The sequence below is a fragment of the Heterodontus francisci genome, chromosome 3, assembly GCF_036365525.1.
Source record: "Heterodontus francisci isolate sHetFra1 chromosome 3, sHetFra1.hap1, whole genome shotgun sequence".
NCBI classification, from domain to species: Eukaryota; Metazoa; Chordata; class Chondrichthyes; order Heterodontiformes; family Heterodontidae; genus Heterodontus; species Heterodontus francisci.
The window spans coordinates 123,484,248-123,511,566 of record NC_090373.1 but is presented as its reverse complement, the minus strand read 5'-3'; the positions used below and the strand labels follow the sequence as shown (position 1 = coordinate 123,511,566).

Below are 27,319 nucleotides of genomic sequence, written 5' to 3'. Positions count from 1 at the left end.
GCAGCAGGGTAACTCAGGCTGTGACAGCCAGGGTTTCATGTTTAACTGCTCATGTGTACACTCTGGAAACTGCTGCTCGATTTAATCCATATTAGCCTCACTGATATTTTCATCACAAAATCTGGGACATTAAACCAAGGCCCTGCCTGTTCAGGTGGGCATAAGAGCTCTCATAATATTCTCATGCAGATCCCCACCTGCCAAGAATGAGGCATATTGATTTTGTCATATGAACACTGATTTTAAACTGTCGCTGGAGTGAAGAAAGGACTTGTTAAAAAAAAAAATCATCAGACACTTGGCTGGAAAAGCATTTGCATACTAACAGACAGTGCTTGGAGAGACAAAGGACTATTCCCTGGTCCACTTAACCCAAAATGGACTGTGACCAACAGACATTGAATTTGAGGAGGTTCACATTTCAGGATGACAACTAAGATGGCAGAATCCACAAACAGAAGTGGTCAAACCAGCTAGTCACATGACTAACCTGCTGGGCAACCTGGGGATTTTTGAATTGTGCCACAGAGAAAAGCAGAAGGCAATTGAAACTGAAGCTGCAGCAAGGAAGCCCCTCTCTCTCTCGCTTTCTCCCAAGCCACCAGACCCACAGAAGTCACATAAACCTCAAGAAAGAGAAGACTCTGACCTCGAAACAAGTTGAAGCGTGCACTGGGCCCCAACGAATTGCAGGTCTGAACAAGCAACCAGAGACTTCACAGCAAACTCAAAGGACAGTAAAATAGAAATATTGCCTCAAACTTTTCCCCTTTATTCTTTTCTACTTTTCAGTCTCTATCCGCATGTGTGTTTATCACGTGTGCATGCTAGCACGGTCGCGTCACATATTTGTCGTCAGTAACCGGATTAGAGTTCTCCCTGTGTCTGCGTGGGTTTCCTCCGGGTGCTCCGGTTTCCTCCCACATGCCAAAGACTTACAGGTTGATAGGTTAATTGGCCATTATAAATTGCCCCTAGTATAGGTAGGTGGTAGGGAAATATAGGGACAGGTAGGAATATGGAATTAGTGTAGGATTAGTATAAATGGGTGGTTGATGGTGGACCAAAGGGCCTGTTTCAGTGCTGTATCTCTAAACTAAACAAATAGAGTTTAAGATTAATAAACTTCTACGTTTCTTGTTTAAAATCTCAGAAAACCTGTCTGAATTGATATCTTTGCCTTACAATTGGAAAGCAGTGAACAAGGATTCACTAAGGGGGAGCGAAAATACTTTAAAAAAAATTAAACCCTGTTACCGTTAAACCTGGCAAAGGCTGAGAGGGAAACCCTAGACCCCTCTCACCTGGTCGTAACAATATCAAACAGCAGAGTTTTTGATATACCAGCCAACATTTATCCTTCAATAAACTGCAAAAACAGATTGGCTATCTGTGGGACCTTGCTATGTGCAAGTTGGTTACCGCATCTGCTTACAAAACAATAGTGGCTGCATTTTCCAAGCAATTTATTGGCTCTAAATTACTTTGGGACTTCCTAAAAATATGCAAGACACAATGTAAATGCAACGTTTACCAAATACATATATGTATATACTGTACATATTTACATAGAATGTAAAATAGACTTACTACTTGTTGCATATCAACTACAATGTCCAACTGTAATTCCAAAGTCAAATCTCATTCTACTCCATCCCTCAACGACAGCTTTACACACATAATTCCTGCCTTAAGCAAATTTTCTTGCCCAAACAGCTATGCATTATATATCTACCTTTGCATATTATCCAGTTAGCGGCAGTTTCCTTTTTACTCCTCACCACTGAGCCACCTATTAGCCAACTAATAGATCAGAATACTGTTGTTTCATGTCTGGTCCTGGGTACCCAGCTCAGAGATAAAGCTTCCTTTCTCACAAATACCAGGATCCAATATGAATGGGTCGATAGTCAAAACTTTGTTACCAATTGATACAACTGCACAGCACAGAAATACAACTAAATGACAGGATCAAAGAATCCACAGGGATTAATTCTCTAGAAAACAGAATTTTTTCATTGGTACAACAGACAGTGCTCATCTGCTGAGAATAGTTGGTGTAGTTTTCTCCTGAATTTGTTACAAGTTTACTTTGCATGATGACAATGGATCTAGAAAGTTGAGGAGTAAAAGCAGTAAATTCCTACCACTAGAAACTTCACTCGTAAAAATAAATTCTAAAAATACCTTTAATTGATATTTATGTGCAGCTTCCAGTATGACTGGTGATAGATCTTCTGTGGGTTCTCCATTATCATCAGACATTCCAGGTGGATACCAGGACAGGGCCAATACACCTGCAGAGTTGTAGTGAATAGTAAGACATTTCTAACAGTACAGTCCTAATAGAACATAAATTACAAAAGGAGCATTGCCAAAACACATTCTAGATGCTGGCACACACAAAGTAATTCTATGCTTGGCTCGACTCACTAGGTCCAGTGGACATTGCACTAACTTATTCCCATTAAGTGCAATCAAGCACTTCCTTCTGATGACAACACAGACCATTTCAGAGATTTTTGTAATTTATACAGATAATCCTGTAACACAAACAAAAGCCAATTTTAAACTAAAATAAAGCACAGAATTAGAGACATTTGATCGATGAGTGTCTCTAATATTGTAATATTATTACGCAATAATGTCTAACCATTTAGTGGACACTATAGGATTTCCCCACAATCTAATACCTATGTTAGGTGTACCCATGTGTAAAATCATTTGGTAAAACCTGTTGGCTAATCGTGTCATAACACATACCTGTTAAAAAAAAAATCTCTGCAACAGTGTGGATACATATCTAGTACAAGAGCTGCTAATTTAGCAAATCGTTACTGTGAGTAAAGCATAACGGTTAGTGTGTACAATTATCATGCTTTGTCACCAATAGTAAAATTATAGATTTTATTTTTCCTTTCATAAATCTATAACATGGATTTGGTCAAGAGATAGTGGTTTGAGCTATATAACGTTAGAGTGGGTACAAGCCTATTGTGGGGAATGGAGAAGTAATTTGAGGTGTTAAAGATAAACACATAAAAATCAGACTGGCACAACTTTAAAGTGCATCCGCTCAAGTGTGATGTTTATTTTGTTTAATGGTATCTACACACCAGATTTGTCTGATGACAACATTGCATTTATTCTAATTGTCTCCACAAGAGTATTTTAAGCCATAGTTTCAGCATAATAAAGCTCCATACCCTAGCGAGAGTTAGATAGAAAGGGTCTTTACATCATCTATGTCTCATCATTTTAAAAATCTGAAACATGTTTGTGCTGTAAAAATTTCTTTTCTCTAATGAAAAGTTTAGCTCTCCAAGTCCCAATATCAACCTGGTTACCTTTCTCCACATCTTCTTCACTGGATCTATGTTTCTTTGAAGGTAAACATTAATTTTTTAAAATGTGGTCTCATCAGTAATCTAAGTTTGCCCTGTTCCTTGGAATAAATCCTCGAAATGCATCATGTGTCTGATCAGCTTTGCCAATTTACAGACTGAATGTTTTCAGTGAATTATCATAAAGGGGAAACAAGGAGATTCTTAACCAGACATTTTTCATTTATACATTCTTCCTCACTCAATACAAAGAAAAACCTTTATCACCAGCTTTGAATAATTTCAAAAACCTAGATATCCATCATATATGAAACAACCTATCAGCACTTTGGCTGACAGCCTACTCTCAATTCAAAGTTGTTTATTCAAATACATCATTAATTCAAAATTAAATCTTCCAAAGCACCTCTTGTGCAGCTTTACTTTAATAGATTAATTCATACGACAGGATAGTTTGAGTAGACAGCAGATTAGCGGTAGTTCAAGAACAATGCTGGGGACTGAACTGCTGTAGTCTTGGCTAGCTCATGAAAACTGAAAGTTTGTTCACAATTCACTGCTCAGGTGACAAAAATGAATTGGTGGAACCTTACAATGTTCTCATGTCTTGCGCTGTTAAATATGTTTAACAGTGTAATGCTTACACTATTTCCCCCATCATTGCAGTATTGTTAAAGCATTCTCTTTTAAGAGCACAGGAACAGCAGTATGTCATTCAGCTCCACGAGCCTGCTCTGCCATTCAATTAGATCATAGTTGATCTATATCTCAGCTTTATTTATTTGCCTTTGCTCATTATCCTTTAATAACCTTACCTAACAAAAATCTCAATCTCAGTCTTGAAATCTTCAATTGTCCTAACATCCAGTCTTTTGTGAGAGGAGAGCTCCAGATTTCTACTACACTCACAGATCACTGAGGTTGGACTATGCTGCAGCAAGAAGTGGAAGTCCTCTCTGCAGCCAACAAACCAGGTAAATTCATACTTCTCTGTGCAGTCAGCGGCAATCACGACCGCTTGCTGCTGACCACAAAATCCGGGCAAACAATTCTATCAAACTGATTAAATTACACTCAACAAAGGCAATTTCAGTGTAATAATAATCATGTTACCTATTGCTGCGGCTCGGAGTTGTTTCATGTGTGCGTTGAGAACTGCAGGATCCCTGGAACTGTAAGCTCCTAGCTCAGGATAGAAATTGGCACCAATGTCTTCAGGAGGAATGTGCCTTCCTTTAGGATAACTGCTTGCTATTTTAGGATCCCAGTGGGGAACCAATGGGTGATTCCAGTGTATATATTTACCATCAAACTGTTGATTTCCATACCATGAATAATAAAACGCATGCAAATCATAATTTACGGAAGGAAAATGGTCAAGCTTTGCATCAGATATGGATGTACTTTTCGTCACGCTATGATGTCCATTCATTTTTGAATCACGAGGAGCAGTTTCACTTTCTGATGACTTTCCAATCTTGGGGAGCGCTGCTTTGTGCTCAGCAACAGCAGCTCGGTGACCAAGTTGTGGCAATAATTCCAGTCCTACACCATCTCCAAACCCAGCTCCTTCAGGTCTCAGGGTCTTCAAGCCCATCATGACACCAAAAACAAACAAAAGAAAAAGCAGCAAAGTGATCCACATTTTTCTGCGAAATCTAGCCATGATGACATACTCTAAAAGATATTGACTACATCCACAAGTACAGATTAAGAAAGAAATGATGTACTAGCAAACCAATAGAAATCCAACCTCTTTTGAAAGTCTCAGTCCAGTGATTTTAGGCCTCGCTCTTGTAGCTGGGCATAATATTACAGTATATATGGTTCTTGCTTTATTAGAAGACAGCAAGATTCTGCCTATGCAATGGTGATTTTAAAAATCATCACAGCATTCCTGAAAGTCTAAAGAGATTTATTGATGTTCCCTACCGAATGAGAGAAAACTGTTTTTTCAGAAAGGCAGAAATTCAGAGGAACTGTAGCAATTGTTTTTTTATTACATGAAGTCCTAGTTATTGAAAAGATTCTTTTACAATCCTTAGTTGTATTGCAATTTTGATCACAGTAATAATCAATTACATCTTCAAAATTCTTCCTTCATTACAACAGATGCAGGTTCTTTGTTGGACATCTCTTGATGTTCCATTTTGTGAATGGAGGCTATAGCCGTCTGTTTTGCAAATGCAATTTGTTAATTTGTACATGGAATTATAGCCTGAAATAAAGAAAAATAGATTTAATTTCACTTTTTCTCCCAGCCAGTAGCTGAGCAACAAGCATATATTTGCTCAGCTAGAGAATACAATTAATTTCTCCTATAATTTAAATATAGTTAGCTTTTACCATAATTTGAATATAGCCAGCTGTGAGAACCAAAAGATAGAGGACAAATTTCAAATAACAACTTAAAAGAAACAAAATAGAAAGTAACTACAGAAAAGGGGAGCAGAGTTAAAACAGAGAGCTTGAACATGAAAAGGCATGATTCTAGGTGTCACTGAATGAAGGATGTTGGGGGGTAAAGACAGCGGGTCCCTCAATCAAAAATACTTAATGCCTGAACGAGGGACCCAACATCAGGAAGGGGTGGGGGGAGAGGGCGCCGACTACCACCTCCCTGCCCTTGCTGCCGACTCCCTCTCCCGCCCTGGCCGACCGACGCCTGGCTCCTGCAACGCTCCTCGGCCTCCAGGACTGTCACCTCCAGCAGCAGCCACTACTTACATGGTGTCGCTGCAGCTTCCAGCCTGTGGTTGGCCGGCAGTTCTCCAAGGGCGGGGCTTCTGGCGACGGGGCCCAAAATCCTATGGAAGGCCCGCCGATGTCCAGTTAAGTGCCCAATTGGCACTAAATTCGGCAGGCCTTCCAGAAAAGAAGCAAAGGAAGGATCTCGGCGTCAGTTTCCCCTGACATCGAGACCCCCGCTCCTAGTTTCTTAATAACTTGTTATTTATTCAGTCCTTAGTTCAATTTTAAAATTAACTTTTATACTCAATTAGCTGAAATATTTCCTTACTTTTACTTGGGTTCTTATTTCTGCCTCATCAATTATGAACTCAGATACTGCATTTCCTCACCATATCTGCAATTAGATGCAATTATGCTTACTATGAGGGTTACAAAAATAAGATTACATTTTTCAAACTAACAAAACCAACTGCATCATGACTAGCAAATATGTGGCAGTTTTGGGTCAGCCACTCAGCTCCAGTTACATTTCAGCATTGAAATATGAGGCAATTTAAGGCAAACACTAGTAATGATTCAGTGATGAAATCATTACAAACATGAGCCTTCCTCTGCAACATCTCCTAGCTTTGAGGGGCTAACATTGAACACTGAAAATGCATTATAGTACTTCTAACTTCACCACCCACAGCCCCCTCCAACCAAAGACACACAAGCAGATCTCTCAAGATTCACTTCAAGGAAAACTCTCTGAATTTTCTCTTTTTTTAAAGGGAAATTGACAGCAATATCAAAATACCACAGATGCTGGAAACCTGAAATAAAAACAGAAAATCATAGAAAGTTTAAGGCACAGAAAGAGGACAAATGGCCCATCGTGTCCGTGCCAGCCGATAAACACACCACCCATTCTAATCCCACCTTCCAGCATTTGATCCATAGCCCTGCAGATTACGGCACTTGAGGTGCATATCCAGACTCCTTTTGAATGAGTTGAGGGTTTCTGCCTCAACTACCTTTTCAAGCAGTGAGTTCCAGACCCCCACCACCCTCTGGGTGAAAACATTTTTCCTCATCTCCCCTCTAATTTTTCTACCAATCACTTTAAATCTATGCCCCCTAGTCACTGACCTCTCTGTTAATGTAAATAGACCCTTCACCTCCACTCTATCCAGGCCCCTCAAAATGTTGGACATTTCTATCAGGTCTCCCCTCATCTTTCTCTGTTCCAAGCCGATCCAATCTTTCCTCATTGCTGCATTTTGTCAATCCTGTCAACATCCTTGTAAATCTCCTCTGTACCCTCTCTAGTACAATTACATCCTTTCTGTAATGAAGTGACCATAACTGCCACACACAGTACTCAGGTTATGGCCTAACCAATGAGTTATACAGTTCCAGCATAACCTCCCTGCTCTTATATTCTATACCTCAGCTAATAAAGGGAAGGATTCCATACGTCTTCTTAACCACCTTATTGGCCTGTCCTGCTACCTTCAGGAATCTGTGGGCATTCACTCCAAGGTCCCTCACTTCCTCTACATCTCTCATATTCTCCCATTAATCGTGTATTCCTTTGCCTTATTTGACCACCCCAAATGCATCACAACACACTTGTCCAGGTTGAATTCCATTTGCCACTGTTCTGCCCATCTGACCAGTCCATCAATGTCTTCTTGCAGCCTACAGCAATCCTCCACACTGTGTCTGCAAACTTCTTGATCGTGCCCCCTAAATTTAGGTCCAAATCATTAATATACAACACAAAAAGCAGGGGACCCAGTACTGAGTCTTGCAGAACGCCGCTGGAAACAGCCCTCTAGTCGCAAAAGCACCCTTTGTTTCCTGCCACTGAGTCAATTTTGTATCCATTTCCTGAATCCCATGGGATTTAATTTTTTTAACCAGTCTGCCATGTGGGACCTTGTTAGGAGACTTGCTAAAATCCATGTAGACCACATCAACTGCACTATCCTCATCTATCTTCCTTGTTACTACTTCAAAAGATTCGATTAAAGTGGTCAAACAAGATCTTCCCTTAACAAATCCATGCTGACTATCTTTGACTAATCCATGCCTTTCTAAGTGACAGTTTATCCTGTCTCTCAGAATAGGCTCCAATATTTTGCCCACTACTGAGGTTAGACTCAGTATTAATTATTCTGACGCAGTCTGTCATTATTCGGTCTATCCCTCAATCCCTTTTTAAACAGAGGTACAACATTATCAGTTCTCCAATCCTCCGGCACCTCACCCAAATCCAGTGAGGACTGGAAAATGGTCAGAATTTACGCTATTTCCTCTCTTGCTTCTTTTAACAGCCTGGTGTACATTTCATCCAGCCCTGGGGATTTATCAACTTTCAAGGATGCTAATCCTATTAATACTTCCTCTCTCCCTACATTTATCACATCCAATACTTCACACTTCTTCTCCTTAACTACAATATCTGCATCGCCCCCCTTTTTTGTGAAGACAGACGCAAAGTATTCATTAAGAGCAATACCAACATCGTCCGCCCCTACAAATAGGTTAACCTTTTGGTCTTTCATTGGCCCTACTCTTTCCTTAGTTATCCTCTTACTCTTAATGGATTGATAAAACATCTTTGGGTTCACCTCGATTTTGCTTGGCAATATTCTTTCATGCTCTCTCTTTGCTTTCCGAATGTCCTTTTTGATTTCACCCCTCCACTTTCTATACTCCTCTCGGCTTTCTGTAGTACTGAGTTCTCGGTGTCAGACATAAGCTTTTCTTTCCGAAGAATGGTCACTGACCCGAAACGTTAACTCTGCTTCTCTTTCCACATATGCTGCCAGACCTGCTGAGTGGTTCCGGCATTTCTTGTTTTTATTACAGATTTCCAGCATCCGCAGTATTTTGCTTTTATTATATAACTTTTCTTTTCTGCCTTACCTTACCCTGTAAGCTCCTTGAGATCCATGGGGCTCTAGATTTGGCCATCTCACCCTTTTTCTTTGTGGGAACACGTTTACTCTGAACCCCTTGAATCTCCCCTTTGAATGCCTCCCACTGCTCTGACACTGATTTAGCTTCAAGTACACTTTCGCTATATCGCTCCTCAGTTTAGTAAAATTGGCCCTGCCCCAATTGAGAACTCTAACTCCTGTTCTTTCCTTGTCGTTTTCCATAATTATGTTAAAACTGGCTGAATTATGATCACTACCACCAAAATGCTCTCCCACTGCCACTCCTTCCACCTGCCCAGCTTCATTTCCTGAAACGAAGTCCAAATGCTAGAAACTCCGCTGCACTGCCAGCAGGTCAGGCAGCACCTGTGGGGAGAGAAGCGAGATTTAGCGTTTTCAGGGCGTTGATCTTTCAAAGGGACGGGTGAAAACTGGGAAGAAGTTGACTTGTTTTAACCTCAAAGTGTGAAACGTAAACACAGGATCTGTCACTCGCATCCCTGATGTGCTGCCAGCTCTGCAGAAAGCAGAGGCCACAGCAGCTCAGGATCGTGGGGGGAGGGGGAATGCTGCGGCCAGTATCGCAGCCCCTCCTCCGCTGCTTGTGGCTCGGCCCCTTCCTCTCACCTCCTCCTTATCCCGCTGACTGCCCTCGGTTACCGAGAACATCTCCCGCCGCCTCGCGCACACCTCAACCCGGCCACGAACCGCAACGGACATCCAACCGGAACTGGCGTCACACGCGGGCGACAATCGCGCGACTCCCTCACACGTGACGGTGAGTCGGTGACTGTGGTGATGATCGAGAACGCGCGCGCGTGTGCGTGCGGGCGGGCGGGCGGGGGTGGGTGGAGCTCCAGCTGTTGCTGCCTGTCAATCAATCATCGGCGCGCAGCACGCGCCGCGGCTGCCCGTCACACATCAACTTGCTCGTTAATGAACTGCAGCAGGATGCAGATCTGAAAAGCTGTTACAATTGACTCCCTAAAAAAAACACTTGGCTAATCAAATCCCCATGAGTAAGCACATCACTGGTGAGCCTCGAAAAAGTTGCTCTTTCCTTTCTCCAGTCTCCTTTTCCCCCCCAAAAAAAATACTTTATTCATTAAAAAATTGCAAAAATACATTACAACACAGTTCAAATTTCACATTTCGGAAAATACAATAGAGATAAGATTTCTTCGACACAGAAAAACATGAAATGCCTCACAATTCTTGCCATTCCATTTTAAATACAGTGTACATTGGCATTACATAGTAAAAAACATTTTGGTGCACACAGCCGGAGGGGTTTTACACAGATTCCAGCCCTTCGGTTCACTATGGCGGAAGGACCTTACGCAATGGCCTTTCCAGTCTCCTCTCTCACCTTTCATTTCTCTCTTCTGCTTCGTGTGCTTTCTCTCCACTCTGCTTCACCCTTTTTAAATGCCCCTTTTTTCTTTTCCTTGCTCCTGTTAATCTATGGCATAAACCCATTTTCAGCGATATTAATAAAACTGCACAAGGCTACCACTCTTATCTATCAAGGAATATTTTTAATGCAAAACAATGTTGTAAAACACTGCCCAATTGCAGTGTTTTTGCAAGATTTTATGTTCGACAATATGCAAATCAGTTTCAGTGGAAAATTTGAGCTGAAAAATAACTTCTGTAAACTCGCAATTTGGATTGCAATTTACACCCGGATTGCCAATTGCACCTAAAATGGAAACTCCTGACCTCTGTGTCTTAATATGGTGTTTAGTAAATAAATTGAGAAATAAATTGCATTGAAATGTAACAGTATTTACTGCAATCACAGTGTAATGGTAAAATTTCCATGCTATTCTAGCTCCTTTTTGCTTTTACAAGAAGGTGTTTAAAACAATCTTGGAGCACCTTATTGCTGAGAAGAGGATTCTGATCTGGAAGCCTGTATTAATGGCACAACCTATTGTCCTGAAAGAATATTAGCAAGTTCACAGAATTGATACAGTGCAAAAGGAGGCCATTCAGCCCATCGTGTCTGCACCGGCGCTCCGAATGAGCAATTCACCTAATGCCACTCCCCCGCCTTCTCCCCATAACCCAGCACATTCTTCCTTTTCAGATAACAGTCTCATTCCCTTTTTAATGCCTCAATTGAACCTGCCTCCACCACACTCTCAGGCAGTGCATTCCAGATCCTGCATGAAGAAGGTTTTGCTTCTTTTAAATCTGTGCCCTCTCGTTCTTGATCCTTTCACGAGTGGGAACAGTTTTTCCCTATCCACTCTGCCCAGACCCCTCATGAGATTGAATACCTCTATCAAATGTCCTCTCAGCCTTCTCTTCTCAGAGGAAAACAGTCCCAACTTCTCAAATCTACCTTCATAACTGAAGTTCCTCATCCCTGGAATCATTCTTGTGAATCTTTTCTGCACTCTCTCCAATGCCTTCACAACTTTTCTAAAGTGCGGCACCCAGAACTGGACACAATACTCCAGGTGAGGCCGAACTAGTATCTTATACAAGTTCAACATAGCCTCCTTGCTCTTCTACCTTATGCCCCTATTAATAGAGCCTAGGATACAGTATGCTTTATTAATCGCTCTCTCAACCTGTCCTGCCACCTTCAATGAGTTATGCACATATACCCCCAGGTTCCTCTACTCTTGCAACCCTTTTAGAATTGTACCCTTTATATTGTCTGTCCATGTTCTTCCTATCAAAATGAATCTCTTCACATTTCTCCGCGTTGTTGTTGATTATTCATACTCTTGGAAAAACCTCTTGCTCTGTGCCTCTGAATTTGAACTCAAATACAGCATTTTTCTTTCTTTAAAAGATTTAGGACAGAGAAATTCATTCATGTATCAACTCTTCTATCACTGAAGAATGCTGTGTGGGCTGCACAGGTAGTAGCCCTCGGGGAAGTCAAGGTAAATCTGTTTTTGATTGCATTTTTCCCCCTTAGAAGTTGTTAGACCAAATTAAGTTTTTCTTCCCTTTTCTCCCAACTTCTACTGTAAGCAGTAACTGATGATAGGACATAGTTTCACAGGGTACTAAGAGTCCTCCAGTTGCTTGTCCAAACAACTATTCTTCCTAGGCAGCAAATGACTTAATTATGGGGGTGGTGAGGATAGGCGATCAAAGCTGAGCCCAATTCTGCCTATGCCTGCAGCCCACACATGCGAGCTCTTGAGTTGGTGTCACTAAATGACAATCAAGAGTATATTCCCCCACCTTGCGTGGAGACAGCAAAGACAAATATAAAGCCTCACCACAATCCCAGTTTAGCTAACTTTAGTGGAGATAAGATCTGGGACATTTGTCAACTGTGTACCTTAGTACCACCCCATTTAGTATATCAACCATGAGGAGAAAATTATTTCTCAAGAGTTTTAATTATGCTTTTTATTGGAATAAAATTAACTTTGTTGTAGGTATGAGTATTGGCTTTGTTTTGTATGATTCAAAAATTACTAAAAGTTCTCAACAGAATTGCAGTTCCCTGTTGAATTAACAACCTCCTTAATTAAAGTCATCACTATAGCACCAGCAATGGAATTTTTAACATGCTTCATTTTCACAAGGACTGATTCCTCTGAAAGTCAACAATGGACCTCTTCTTTAAAGGTAAGTGAAAGAACACTTTTGAAAAAAAAATCCCTTGTAGGACAAACTTATATACCCTGATCATCCATCAGATTTTTGTGGTCACAATGTGACTAATTAGTTAGGGAAATATGTAAAGTGGTTAATTAATCAAGGCAATTCATCTGAATAACAATTCACCCATTTCTGTGTAAATGAGATGTCTTATTGTTACTAACATACACAGACTTATGCAATTAATATGTAAAGTAGACTCAGTTCTTTGTAAATACTCCCAGCTGCCACTTCAGCGGAGTAAACCATATACATGATTCTATACAAGTTATTCTGAGTATTTAAAGCATAAACATTTTTGGCACTGACCTTTTGCATACAGCTTTACATGGTGGTAAATATCAGTTAAGTTAGGTTGAAAATTACTCTTAATCCTAGCTTAAATACCAGCCTTTTGTTGAAATATCATGATTGCACTATCTCTGTGTTACGCTAATCAAAATGTATATTCATTCCCCAAATTTTGCTTGCTGCTTTTATTTTCAAAAGAATCAATGACAGCCTTTGTAATGCGATTCTGAACATATGAAAAATGACAGACAGGCAAAGAGCCTGGTCCACCCCGCCTATCCCACATAACTGCGATGCCTTATGCATCACAAAATATAAACACTCTCCACCACACCCCAAATATAAGTAATTTCCTGGGAGAGGCGATAAAAGAGATAAAAATCCAGGCCAATTAGGGGGATAAAATCTGGACAATTCCTCCATGACCCCTTTAGTTGTTTGAACACGGCCAGGAAACAACTGAGGAACAAAAAAGGGGCAAGCACACTGCTCAGAGTTTTCTCTGGACCCCCAAACAATCAGAGGGACAAGAAAAGTAAATATGCAGTGCAGAAATAATAGTGCAGTAATAGTAGGGGCTTTCAATTACTCCAATAGTAATGTGATAAAATCAGTGTAAACGGTATATAGGTTGCAAAATTCTTAAAATGCATACAGGAGAACTTTTTTTTATCTAGTTTATAGTAAATCCAACAAGAGAAAGGGCAGTTCTGGTCTTAGTTTTACAGAATGAATCTGGGCAGTGGAAGTGGTATCAGTGGGAGAGCGTTTTGGTGGTCATGATCATAATTCCTTTACGTTTAGCATAGTTATGGAAAAGGACAGTGACAGACCAGGAGTAAAAGTTTTAAATTGTGGAAAGACCCCAAGCTGAGATGTGACTTGGCAAAAGTGGATTGGAATCAGCTACTTGAAGGTAAATTAATGGCACAGCAGTGGGAGTCATTCAAGGAGGAGACAGAAAGGGTTCAGAACAAAAATGTTCCTACAAAGTAAAAGGTTTGAACTCCAAAATCTAGTCCCATCTGGATGTCATATATCTTACAGGGTACGATAAGGCAAAAAAGAGAAGTTACATCAGGTACCGAGAGCTCAATACTGCAGAAAACCGAGAGCAGTATAAAAATTGCAGGGGTGAAATTAAAAAGGAAATGAGGAAATCAAGCATAGAACATGAAGAAATATCAGCAAGTAAAATTAAGGAAAACTCAAAGATGTTTTATAAATACATAAAGAGCAAAAAGATAACTAAGGAAAGAGTGGGGCCTATGAGAAAACAAAAAAAGAACTTTTATGTGTAAACTGAAGACGTGGACATGGTTTTTAATGAATGCTTTGCATTTGTCTTCATGAAAAGAGGGGGGCGATGCAGACATTGTGTTTAAGGAGGAGGAGTGTGAAATATTAGATGGGATAAATCTAATGAAAAAGGACATATTAAGGGGTTTAGCATCTTTGAAAGTGGATAAGTCACCAGACCCAGACAAAATGTATCCCATGCTGCTAAGAGAAAGAAGGGGCAAAATAGCAGAGGCTCTGACCATCATTTTCCTTTCTGGCTATAGGTATGGTGCCAGAGGACTGGAGGAATGCTAATACTTTACCATTGTTTAAAAAGGGAGGAAGAGATAGACCGAGTAATTACAGGCCAGTCAGTTGAACCTCGGTGGTGGGCAAATTATTGGAAAAAGATTCTGAAGGAGTGTGTAAATCATCGTTTAGAAAGGCATGGATTAATCAAGGTAGTCAGTATGGATTTGTTAAGAGAAGGTTGCATCTGATTAACTTGATTGAATTTTTTAAGGAGGTAAGAAGGAGGGCCAATCAGGATAATATGTTTGATGTAGTCTACATGAATTTAGCAAGGCTCTTGACAAGATCCCACAGGGCAAACTGGTCAGAAAAGTAAAAGCCCATTGGATCCAAGGGAAAATGGCAACTTGGATCCAAATTGGCTGAGAGGCAGGAAGCAAAGAGTAATGGTTGACGGGTGTTTTTGTGACTGGAAGGCCATTTCCAGTGGGGTTCCACAGGGCTCAGTAGTAGGTCCCTTGCTTTTCATGGTATATATCAATATTTAGATTAAAATGTAGGGGACATGATTAAGAAGTTTACAGATGATACAAAACTTGACCATGTGGTTGATAGTGAGGAAGAAAGCTGTAGACTGAAGGAAGTTATCAATGGACTGGTCAAGTGGGCAGCAAGTGGCAAATGGAATTCAATCTGGAGAAGTGCATTCAGGAGGGCAAACAAAGCAAGGAAATACACAATAAATGGTAGGATACTGAGAAGTGTAGAGGAACAGAAGGACTTTGGAGTGCAGGTCCATAGATCCCTGAAGGTGGCAGGATAGGTATATAAGGTGGTTAAGAAGACTTATGGGATACTCCTTTATTAGCCGAGGCATAGAATATAAGAGCAGGGAAGTTATGCTAGAACTGTATAAAACACTAGTTAGGCCATAGCCTAATACTGAGGCTTCTGATGAAGGGTCACAGACCTGGAACGTCAAGTCTGTTTCTCTCTACACAGATGCTACCATACCTGCTGAATATTTCTGGCACTTTCTGTTCTCTTCAATAATCTAAGTTGGGCTTATGCACTAAATTTCATGGTAAAGATGTTTAAAAAAAATAGGTAATCTATTTAAATGCATTAATTAACAGAGTGAATGTGGAGCTATAGTTACAAATCATCTCTTACATTACTGCTTTCTATTGATTTTATAAGATTGGTGCTGCAAGGTTCAAATAGGTCAAACACACTTTTCATAGTGAGGGATAAAATCCCTTAAAATATTTTTATCTTTCTTAAACATCTGTTTAAACAATTTGCATGTTAATGTCCATATGCAAAAATTAAATCATTAAAGCAAATTTAATCAACAAATGGTATTTGCAGAAATATGTTTTTGTTAAATAAAATCGCTTCTGAATATAGTTTCTCTCTGGCATCTCTTAATAAATCAAGTGTCAAAATGCAAATGTTCTAATTTGAATAATTTGCATTAATTCAGTGAGATCAATCTGTATACACTTAAAATGTAATTACAAAAATAAAACTAAAGGCTAAATCATAATATGTTTTAATACTCTACATGCAACTAAGCTAATTTATGAATCTATTAAGGATTATTACAATTTATCCTGTTCGCCTCCACATGTTTAGCAATCAATCGGTGTCTACTTGGAGTATGTTGTTATGTAATTCAAATCAAAACAGGTGAATTTTAATATAGTTAATACTGAATTACAATTAAATACCTAAATATGTACAAATTTCAAAACACTGCTCCTCACAAAAATAAATAGAGCTATGCTTTTTAAACCTTAAAAATCAGAATGGATTGAAGCATCTGTGACTTTTTGTTTGAAATATAATTGCTCTTCCATGGCATTGCGTACAGGTGCCTCAATTTTCATCTGAGTTAATCCCATTTTGGGGAAGATTTTGGATAATGAATGGAGTAAAATGGCTTATTTGAAGTTACCAGGTCAAATCCACTGCAAAAAATCTGCCCCCAAGTTATCCTCCAAAAAAAAAAATGGCCAATTTGTGTGCTTCTACTGATGGTTGGAGTTATGGCTCACATAAATATCTTTAGTACTTTGCAGGTTCAGTCTGGTGTTTTGCTGCAAGTTTTACTCAGCTCTGTTCAATGAACTGCTTTACAATGGGACATGGATTTCTGGATTTGAATAGCTCTATCCTTGTGCTATAGAAATAAGGAGGATGAGTATATAGAAGAAAGAATTTAAGAGGCTGGATGGGAGTACTTTAGAATCAAGTTTTACGGGAGGCAACTCTGCCTTACTGATGGGCATTCCGTCACTGGGCATACAGAAGTCTCATGTAGACTTTTCCGATCATCTGAACCTCTGAAGGCTGCAGATTTGAGAGGCTATTGGTGAAAATGGCAATTACTGGCTGAAGATCTGCAAGAACACGGCATTGTCTGTAATAGCTTACATCACCACTGCCTTGAGTTTCTTTGGGCAGCATTTTCCCAGCCAGGTGGAAGCAGATTTCAGTGTGTGAGGGGAACAAAGAACAAAGAACAAAGAAAATTGCAGCACAGGAACAGGCCCTTCAGCCCTCCAAGCCTGCGCCGATCCAGATCCTCTATCTAAACATGTCGCCTATTTTCTAAGGGTCTGTATCTCTTTTCTTCCTGCCCATTCATGTATCTGTCTAGATACATCTTAAAAGACGCCATCGTGCCCGCATCTACCACCTCCTCTGGCAACGCGTTCCAGGCACCCACCACCCTCTGCATAAAGAACTTTCCACGCATACCCCCCTAAACTTTTCCCCTTTCACTTTGAACTCGTGTCCTCTAGTAATTGAATCCCCCACTCTGGGGGAAAAAGCCTCTTGCTATCCACCCTGTCTATACCTCTCATAATTTTGTACACCTCAATCAGGTCCCCCCTCAACCTCCGTCTTTCTAATGAAAATAATCCTAATCTACTCAACCTCTCTTCATAGCTAGCGCCCTCCATACCAGGCAACATCCTGGTGAACCTCCTCTGCACCCTCTCCAAAGCATCCACATCCTTTTGGTAATGTGGCGACCAGAACTGCACGCAGTATTCCAAATGTAAATCCCCTCTAACTGATCTTGGGTCGGGATTCCGACGTCATTCCACCTTTTGCCATTTTCTGGGGGAGGTTCCGAGTCCAGCAGGGAAAACCCCTTTGGTCTGTCAGGAAAGCAATTGAGGCAATTAAAAAGTCAACCATGAATTCCTTCTTTCCCAACAATGCTAGAGTTCTACACTCCAGACGTAACCTTTTACCCTTGACTGGTTACTCTATGGTTTGAACACAAGAATTACGTTCAACTTCAGCTATACTTCCATTCTGCCAGCCTTCAACACAGCATGGGAGCAGTTTCTGCAGCTCCACCTTCCACCTCTGAGGAGCAGAAGCCACACCACCATCAATTGCTCCAGCAGCAGGAGGAGCAATAACAGAAACAGCACCAACTGCCATCTGCTCAGCCACATGGTCCTCCGCAGGGTGGAGGGGATAGACACTGAGATCCAGCTGGAATGAGGTGAGACACCCCATCACTGGGTCTACAGACAGCGGATCAGCTCTCTTGACATGTCTGAGCATCAGTGTCTCAGGAGCTCAGGCTCTCAGGGCAAGTTGCTGCTGACATCTGCAGCCTCCTGGAACAAGACCTCCTTCCCAATGAACCAGGGGCTTGGTACCTGAAAGTGTTATGCCACTCACCTGTCATAGGTTCCTGGATCCCCTTGATGCACTATCTCCAAATTGGAGGGACCACACACCTGCTGCTGACTTCCTCAGTCACTTACATCCACACCTGCTTGTTTGGAAAGGCTATCCTCTTCTTACCATCCTTTAGGAGAGCTCACCTCACTGCAGTCTCTCAGATCCCTCAGCAGGACCTTCAGGTTAGAGTGAGAGATGCAGCGGGCATCCTTCACAGATCTTCTCTCCATTCCTGTGGGTGCTGCAGCCTCAAAAATCCATGATTTCTTTAATTAGAAATTTTTCTTTTGACAAAATGGCCATGTCAGCCCACCCAACCCCCTTAATTGTTTGGGGAGCCTGGAGACGGGATGTTAATGCCACTGCTCTGAGAAAGAGCCTCGGCAAAGCCTGCCAATAGGTAAATTGGGCTCCTGATCCAAAAATGGTCCCACACTTCCGGCAGGGACGAGGGCCATAACATTCTGCCGTTTGTGCCTGGATCCTTCTAGGCATCCACAGATAAATCTTTGCCACCTAAGTCAGTTAATTGCTTACCACTGCACAGGAAGGTCTGTGATGCTCCATTCAGGAGGGCTGTGCAATTCATATCCTTCCCAACGGAAGGAAATGAATAAAGAATAAACCTTCAATTTACATATTGATTGGGTAAACCTAATTAGCACGAATGTTGTGGAGGATGAATTCCTGGAGTGTGTATGAGGTCGGTTTCTGGAGCAGTATGTTGAAGAACCAACTAGGGATCGGGCTATTTTAGATTTAGTATTATGCAATGAGATTTGGGATAATTAATAATCTTGCTGTAAAGGAGCCATTAGGAAATAGCCAATATGAAGAATTCTACATTTGAAAGAGATATAGTTCATTCTGAAACTAGGGTCTGAAATCTGAACAAAGGAAACTAAGAAGGTATGAGTGGCAATTTGGTTGTGGTAGATTGAGAAAATGCATTAAAAGATTTGATGGTGGACAGGCAATGACTAGTATTTAAGGCTTACAGAGTTTACACAGTTTAAAACAAATAAACATTCCTCTAAGACGCAAGAACCCAACAGGAAAGGTGAATCAACTATGGCTAACAAAAGAAATTAAAGATTGCATTAGGTCAAAGGAAGTGGCTTATAAGGTTGCCAGAAAAAGTGGTAAACCCGAGGATTGGGAGTAATTTAGAGTCCAACAAAGGAGGACCAAGAAATGGATAAAGAAAGAGAAAAGAGATTATGAATGTAAGCTAGCAAGAGACATAAAGGTGGACTGTAAAAGTTTCTTTAAGTATGTGAAAAGGAAATGATTAGCAAGGACAAATGTGGATCCATTGCAGACGGAGATGGGAGAGTTTGTGGTGGAGAATAAGGAAATGGCGGAGAGACTAAGCAATGTAATACCTTCGATTGTTTCCACCAAACTCACTCTACTATATGTGAACGAGGCTTCAATTACAGGATCTGCCGAACCATGCATGGCTTCGAACCTTTTAATAACTGCAGCTGGGATTTATATCTCAAGCTTAGAACACGCTAGTGAGCGAGAAAACAGAGAACTACAGACCTGTTAGTTTAATGTCAGTAGTAGGGAAAATGTTCGTATCAATTATAAAGGATGAGATAACTGGACACTTGGAAGATAATGATATGATTGGGTACAGTCAACATGGATTTGTGAAAGGAAAATCATGTTTGACAAACCTGTTGGAGTTTTTTGAAGATGTTACTTATAGCATAGATAAAGGAGAACCAGTGGATATGGTGTATTTGGATTTTCAGAAGGCTTTTGATAAGGTCCCACACAGGAAGTTAGTAAACAAAATTAGAGCACATGGGACTAAGGGTAATATACTGCAATGGATTGAGAATTGGTTAACAGACAGAAAGCAGAGAGTACGAATAAATGGGTCATTCTCAGGATGGCACTAGTGGGGTATTGCAAGGATCAGTGCTTGGGCCACAGCTGTTCACAATATATATGATTTGGATATGGGGACCAATTGTAATATTTCCAAATTCGCTGATGACACAAAACAAGGAGGAAATGTAAGTTGTGAGGAGGATGCAAGGAGGATTCGAGGGGATTTAGACAGGCTATGTTAATTGGCAAGAACATAGCGGATGGAATATCATGTGAGTAAGTGTGAAGTGATCCACTTTGGTAGAAAAAACAGAAAGGCAGTGTGTTTGTTAAATGGTGAGAGGTTGGGAAGTGATGATGTCCAAAGGGATCTGGGTGTCTTTGTTCATAAGTCACGAAAAGCTTGTATACAGGTGCAACATTTGCCCGAGTATGGCATCAAGGAGCCCTAGCAAAACTGAGGTCAATGGGAATCAGGGCGAAAATCTTCCGCTGGCTGGAGTCATACCTAGCGCAAAGGAAGATGATTGTGGTTGTTGGAGGTCAATCATCTGAGCTCCAGGATATCACTGCAGGAGTTCCTTAGGGTAGTGTCCTAGGCCCAACCATCTTCAGCTGCTTCATCAATGACCTTCCTTCAATCATAAGGTCACAAGTGGGGATGTTCGCTGATGATTGCACTATGTTCAGCACCATTCGTGACTCCTCAGATACTGAAGCAGTCCGTGTAGAAATGCAGCAAGACCTGGACAATATCCAGGCTTGGGCTGAGAAGTGACAAGTAACATTTGTGCCACACAAGTGCCAGGCAATGACCATCTCCAATAACAGAGAATCTAACCATCTCCCCTTGACATTCAACGGCATTACCATCGCGAAATGCCCCACTATCAACATCCTAGGGGCAACCATTGACCAGAAACTGAACTGGAGTAGCCATATAAATACCGTGACTACAAGAGCAGGTCAGAGGCTAGGAATCCTGAGGCGAGTAACTCACCTCCTGACTCTCCAAAGCCTGTCCACCATCTACAAGGCACAAGTCAGGAGTGTGATGGAATATTCTCCACTTGCCTGGATGGGTGCAGCTCCAACAACACTCAAGAAGCTCGACACCATCCATGATAAAGCAGCCTGCTGATTGGCACCCCATCTACAAACATTCACTCCCTCCACCACCGAAGCACAGTGGCAGCAACGTGTACCACCTACAAGATGCACTGCAGCAATGCACCAAGGCCCCTTAGACAGCACCTTCCAAACCTGCGACCAACTAGGAGGACAAGGGCAGCAAATGCATGGGAACACCACCACCTGCAAGTTCCCCTCCTAGTCACACACCATCCTGACTTGGAACGATATCGCCATTCCTTCACTGTCGCTAGGTCAAACTCCTGGAACTCCCTTCCTAACAGCACTGTGGGTATACCTATCTCACATGGACTGCAGTGGTTCAAGAAGGCAGCTCACCACCACCTTCTCAAGGGCAATTAGGGATGGGCAGTAAATGCTGGCCTGGCCAGCAGCGCCCACATCCCATGAATTAATTAAAAAAAACAAGTAATTAAGAAGGCAAATTGTATGTTGGCTTTCATTGCAAGGGGATTTGAGTACAGGAGTAACGATGTCTTGCAGCAATTGTATAAAGCCTTGGTGAAACTGCACCTGGAATATTGTGTACAGTTTTAGACTCCTTCTCTGAGGAAGGATATACTTGCCATCGAGGAAGTGCAATGGAGGTTCACCATACTAATCCACGGGATGGTAGGGTTGCTTTATGAGATGAGATTGCAGAAACTGGCCTGTAGAGTTTTGAAGAATGAGAGGTGATCTCATTGAAACTTACAAAATTCTTACAGGCCATGGCAGGGTAGATGTGGATAGGATGTTTCCTCTGGCTGGTGAGTCTAGATCAAGGGGACATAGTCTCAGAATAAGGGGCAGGTCATTTAAGACTGAGATGAGGAGGAATTCTTTCCTCAGAAGGTGGTGAATCGGTGGAATTTTCTACCCCAGAGGGCTGTGGAAACTCAACCATTGAGCATGTTCAAGACAGAAATTCATAGATTTCTGAATACTAACAACATCAAGGGATATGGAGATTATGGAGAACAATGGCATAGGGGTAGATGATCAGCCATGTTCTGTTTGAATGGCAGAGCAGGCTCAATGGGCCAAATGGCCTACTCCTGCTCTTATTTCCTATGTTCCTATGAGAGAGAGAGAGAGAGCTACCCAATTCTATAAACTGGCAGTGTTCCCACAGTTACAAAGAGCAATTGATGGAATGCATGGTGCACTCAAATCCCCAAGTGACACTCTGTATTGTATATACTAGCTTAGCTGTTAATACACCTTTAGAGATCTTCAAGGAACTGGAATCTAAGTATCTCATTGTGTTACTTAAGATAACACAAAGAACACATGACATGGTGACAGCTGTGGTGAAAAGACCAGTTATAACCTTGAAGACCACGGGCAAAACAGCAAATCACTGAACAAGCTTCAAAACAAGTACTTGAAAATAATGAAAGAAATACTGGCCCAAATAGTGGGAAGAAGAAAAAACTTATCTCCAGCTGTGGGAGATAGAGCACTGAACAACAGGCTGCAAATAAATTCCTGTGCTCGGGTGAGTCATGGTGCTGACAGTCGAGGAATCCCAGTTTAAAAAAAAGCTTTGAAGTGCTTAAAAAATTGAGTTTTTTAAAAAAGCCTCCATGAGAGAGAGAAAAAAACAGGGAAAACCCAATTCCTCTCTCAGGCTGATCGAGGCCGGCTGCATTACAGGAGGTGTCTGAAAAAGAAATCGTGGGAAACCCTGAGCACTGCTATGTATCCATTAAAGCAGTCAAGCTGCAAAAATCATTAAGCCAGTCAAAAGTGAAGAAGATAAATAAACTCTAGCTGGAAAAAAAAGCAAATGGGGAAACCCTTGAACTGCCTATCAAAGAGCTGTGTAAACATACAAGCTGAACGCTGAAGCAAAATAAACAGAGAACATTGTCAAGCACCTGTTACTCTCCATAAAAGCAGCTAGCCTAAATAAAAGATAATTTCTTAAACGGGAAATAGCGCAGAGTTAATAGAACAAGTTTTAAAACCAGTTTGAAACGACAAATAAAAATGTCAGAATAAATAAAGTCCTGAAGGGCACTCACAGAGCTGAACAAAGTTAAATGTTGAGCAGAGAGCAAAAGAACAGAAGAAATATGGATATCAAATTTCCCAGCAGAACTGGAAGGCCATTGATATCCTATTCGAGTTCAAACTTTTCAAACAAAGAATACAGTTATGCTCCACAGACCAAGTGGTTATAGAACGGGGGTAGGCGGTGGCGTAGTAGTATTATCACTGGACTAGTAACCCAGAGACCCAGGGTATTTCTCTGGGGACATGGGTTCGAATCACACCACAGCAGAAGGTGGAATTTGAATTTAATAAATAAATCTGGAATTAAAAGCTAGTCTAAGGGCCTTGAAACCATTGTCGATTGTTGTAAAAACCCATCTGGTTCACTAAAGTCCTTTAGGGAAGGAAATCTGCTGTCCTTACCTGGTCTGGCCTACATGTGACTCCAGACCCACAGCAATGTGGTTGACTCTTACATGCCCTCTGAAATGGCCTAGCAAGCCACTCAGTTGTATCTAACCGCTACGAAGTTAATAAAAAGAAATGAAACCGGACGGACCACCCGGCATCGACCTAGGCACCGGAAATGAGAACGGCAAACCCAGCCCTGTCGAACCTGCAAAGTCCTCCTTACTAACATCTGGGGGCTTGTACCAAAGTTGGGAGAGCTGTCCCACAGACTAGTCAAGCAACAGCCTGACATAGTCATACTCACGGAATCATACCTTACAGACAATGTCCCAGACACTGCCATCACCATCCCCGGGTATGTCCTGTCCCACCGGCACCAGAGGTGGTGACACAGTGGTATACAGTAGGGAGGGAGTTGCCCTGGGAGTCCTCAACATTGACTCCGGACCCCATGAAGTCTCATGGCATCAGGTCAAACATGGGCAAGGTAACCTCCTACTGATTACCACCTACCGCCCTCCCTCAGTTGATGACTCAGTACTCCTCCATGTTGAACACCACTTGGAGGAAGCACTAATGGTGGCAAAGGCACAAAATGTCCATCACCAAGAGTGGCTCGGTAGCACCACTACTGACCGAGCTGGCCGGGTCCTAAAGGACATAGCTGCGAGACTGGGTCTGCAGCAGGTGGTGGGGGAACCAACACGAGGGAAAAACATACTTGACCTCGTCCTCACCAATCTACCTGCTGCAGATGCTTCTGTCCATGACTGTATTGGTAGGAGTGACCACCGCACAATCCTTGTGGAGACAAAGTCCCGCCTTCACATTGAGGATACCGTCCATTGTGTTGTGTGGCACTACCACCATGCTAAATGGGACAGATTTTGAACAGATCTAACAATGCAAAACTGGGCATCCATGAGGCGCTGTGGGCCATCTGCAGCAGCAGAATTGTACTCAACCACAATCTGTAACCTCATGGCCCGGCATATTCCCCACTCTCCCATTACCATCAAGCCAGGAGACCAACCCTGGTTCAATGAAGAGTGCAGGAGGGCATGCCAGGAGCAGCACCAGGCATACCTCAAAATGAGGTGTCAACCTGGTGAAGCTACAACACAGGATTATCTGCATGCAAAACTGCATAAGCAGCATGCGATAGACAGAGCTAAGCGATCCCATAACCAACAGATCAGATCTGAGCTCTGCAGTACTGCCACATCCAGCCGTCAATGGTGGTGGACAATTAAACAACTAACTGTAGGAGGTGGCTCCACAAATATCCCCATCCTCAATGATGTGGGAGCCCAGCACATCAGTGCGAAAGATAAGGCTGAAGCATTTGCAACAATCTTCAGCCAGAAGTGCCGAGTTGATGATCCATCTCGGCCTCCTCCTGACGTCCCCAGCATCACAGATGCCAGACGTCAGCCAATTCGATCCTCTCTGCGTGATATCAAGAAACGACTGAAGGCACTGGATACTGCAAAAGCTATGGGCCCTGACAATATTCCAGCAATAGTACATGAAGACCTGTGCTCCAGAACTTGCCACGCCCCGAGCCAAGCTGTTCCAGTACAGCGACAACACTGGCATCTACCCTGCAATGTGGAAAATTGCCCAGGTATGTCCTGTACACAAAAAGCAGGACAAGTCCAACCCGGCCAATTACCACCCCATCAGCCTCCTCTCAATCATCAGTAAAGTGATGGAAGGTGTCATCAACAGTGCCATCAAGTGGAATTGCTTCGCAATAACCTGCTCAGTGATGCTCAGTTTGGGTTCCGCCAGGGCCACTCAGCTCCTGACCTCATTACAGGCTTGGTTCAAACATGGACAAAAGAGCTGAACTCAAGAGGTGAGGTGAGAGTGACTGCCCTTGACATCAAGGCAGCATTTGACCGAGTATGGCATCAAGAAGCCTTAGCAAAACTGAGGTCACTGGGAATCAGGGGAAAACCCTCTGCTGGCTGGAGTTATACCTAGCGCAAAGGAAGATGGTTGTGGTTGTTGGAGGTCAATCATCTGTGCTCCAGGACATCACTGCAGGAGTTCCTCAGGGTAGTGTCCTAGGCCCAACCATCTTCAGCTGCTTCATCAATGACCTTCCTTTAATCATAAGGTCAGAAGTGGGGATGTTCGCGGATGATTGCACAATGTTCAGCACCATTCGTGACTCCTCAGATACTGAAGCAGTCCGTGTAGAAATGCAGCAAGACCTGGACAATATCCAGGCTTGGGCTGATAAGTGGCAAGTAACATTCGCGCCACACAAGTGCCAGGCAATGACCATCTCCAACAAGAGAGAATCTAACCATCTCCCCATGACATTCAACGGCATTACCACTGCTGAATCCCCCACTATCAACATTCTTGGGGCTACCATTGACCAGAAACTGAACTGGAGTGGCCATATAAATACCGTGGCTACAAGAGCAGGTCAGAGGCTAGGAATCCTGAGGCGAGTAACTCACCTCCTGACTCGCCAATGCCTGTCCACCATCTACAAGGCACAAGTCAGGAGTGTGATGGAATACTCTCCACTTGCCTGGATGGGTGCAGCTCCAACAACACTCAAGAAGCTCGACACATCCAGGACAAAGCAGCCCACTTGATTGGCACCCCATCTACAAACATTCACTCCCTCCACCACTGACGCACAGTGGCAGCAGTGTGTACCATCTACAAGATGCACTGCAGCAATGCACCAAGGATCCTTAGACAGCACCTTCCAAACCCGTGACCTCTACCAACTAGAAGGATAAGGGCAGCAAATACATGGGAACACCACCACCTGCAAGTTCCCCTCCAGGTCACACACCATCCTGACTTGGAACTATATCGCCGTTCCTTCACTGTCGCTGGGTCAAAATCCTGGAACTCCCTTCCTAACAGCACTGTGGGTGTACCTACCCCAAATGGACTGCAGCAGTTCAAGAAGGCAGCTCACCACCACCTTCTCAAGGGCAATTAGGGATGGGTAATAAATGCTGGCTTGGCCAGTGACGCCCACATCCCATGAATGAATAAAAAAAATGCCTTCCCATCCTGTTTTTATTGCATACATTACACTTTTAATTCACACATTCAGCTGAAATTATTATACTTTCTGAAGTGTTAAATTTAGATCAGACATTTCAGTGCATTTGTGAGATTTTGTTTACAAACTGATGGAAATATTAGCAAACAGAAAGACACATACACGTAAAATGATTGTCTTAAATCAAAGTGGATTCTGAGTCTTATGTAATCTAAATACTGTAATTATTTAATCAAAAGAAGGAAAAAAGTAAAAAAAAAAGAAATGAAGCATTGGTGTAAGCAGCCCTTTTAGTGCAGCAGTTTTTTTCTCCATCAAATGTTAAGGGTCACTACAGATGTATTTCAGTCTTTGAAACTCTGTGAAAAATATATTGGTTAACTCATACTAAATATTTCAAGGTGGCAAGAAATTATCACAAATTAGCATAACTATATTAATACTTTCCTGTGAATTATTTAAAGTATGTGCTGCAGTTTTCTTTAGAGAAGGGGCAGTAAATTAAGAAATAAAATGAGAAAGCTTGTATTATCAATTTTCAGGAAGTTTCAAGTTCGGTATATTTCTGAGGTGTTACGATTTACTGTTTTTCATTAACATGCTAACTGGTTGTTTTACCAACAAAATGGTGCGATGCAAACATTGACAAATTTGTGAACTTTTCTTTGTATGTTAATCGCCTGATAAGACTGATAAACAAATAGAAGCTATTAGTATTAAAGAACTGATGTGCTGTGACTGACCAATTG

The 27,319-nt window shown here is 41.9% G+C and overlaps 1 protein-coding gene across 8 annotated transcripts in view; it reads right to left on the bottom strand.

The window, feature by feature from the left end:
• Positions 1-27,319, bottom strand: part of LOC137360379 (glycoprotein endo-alpha-1,2-mannosidase-like) — a 281,877-nt gene that overhangs the window by 29,562 nt on the left and 224,996 nt on the right. The window contains exons 1-5 of one of the 8 annotated variants that reach the window (XM_068025872.1): positions 9,423-9,583; positions 9,223-9,331; positions 6,364-6,429; positions 4,458-5,562; positions 2,188-2,297 (exon numbers count right to left, since the gene is read on the bottom strand). In XM_068025872.1, the coding sequence (XP_067881973.1) occupies positions 2,188-2,297; positions 4,458-5,010 (663 nt within the window). In that variant the 5' untranslated portion in view covers positions 5,011-5,562; positions 6,364-6,429; positions 9,223-9,331; positions 9,423-9,583. The other 7 variants (XM_068025853.1, XM_068025869.1, XM_068025880.1 and 4 more) reach the window with 7 other exon arrangements.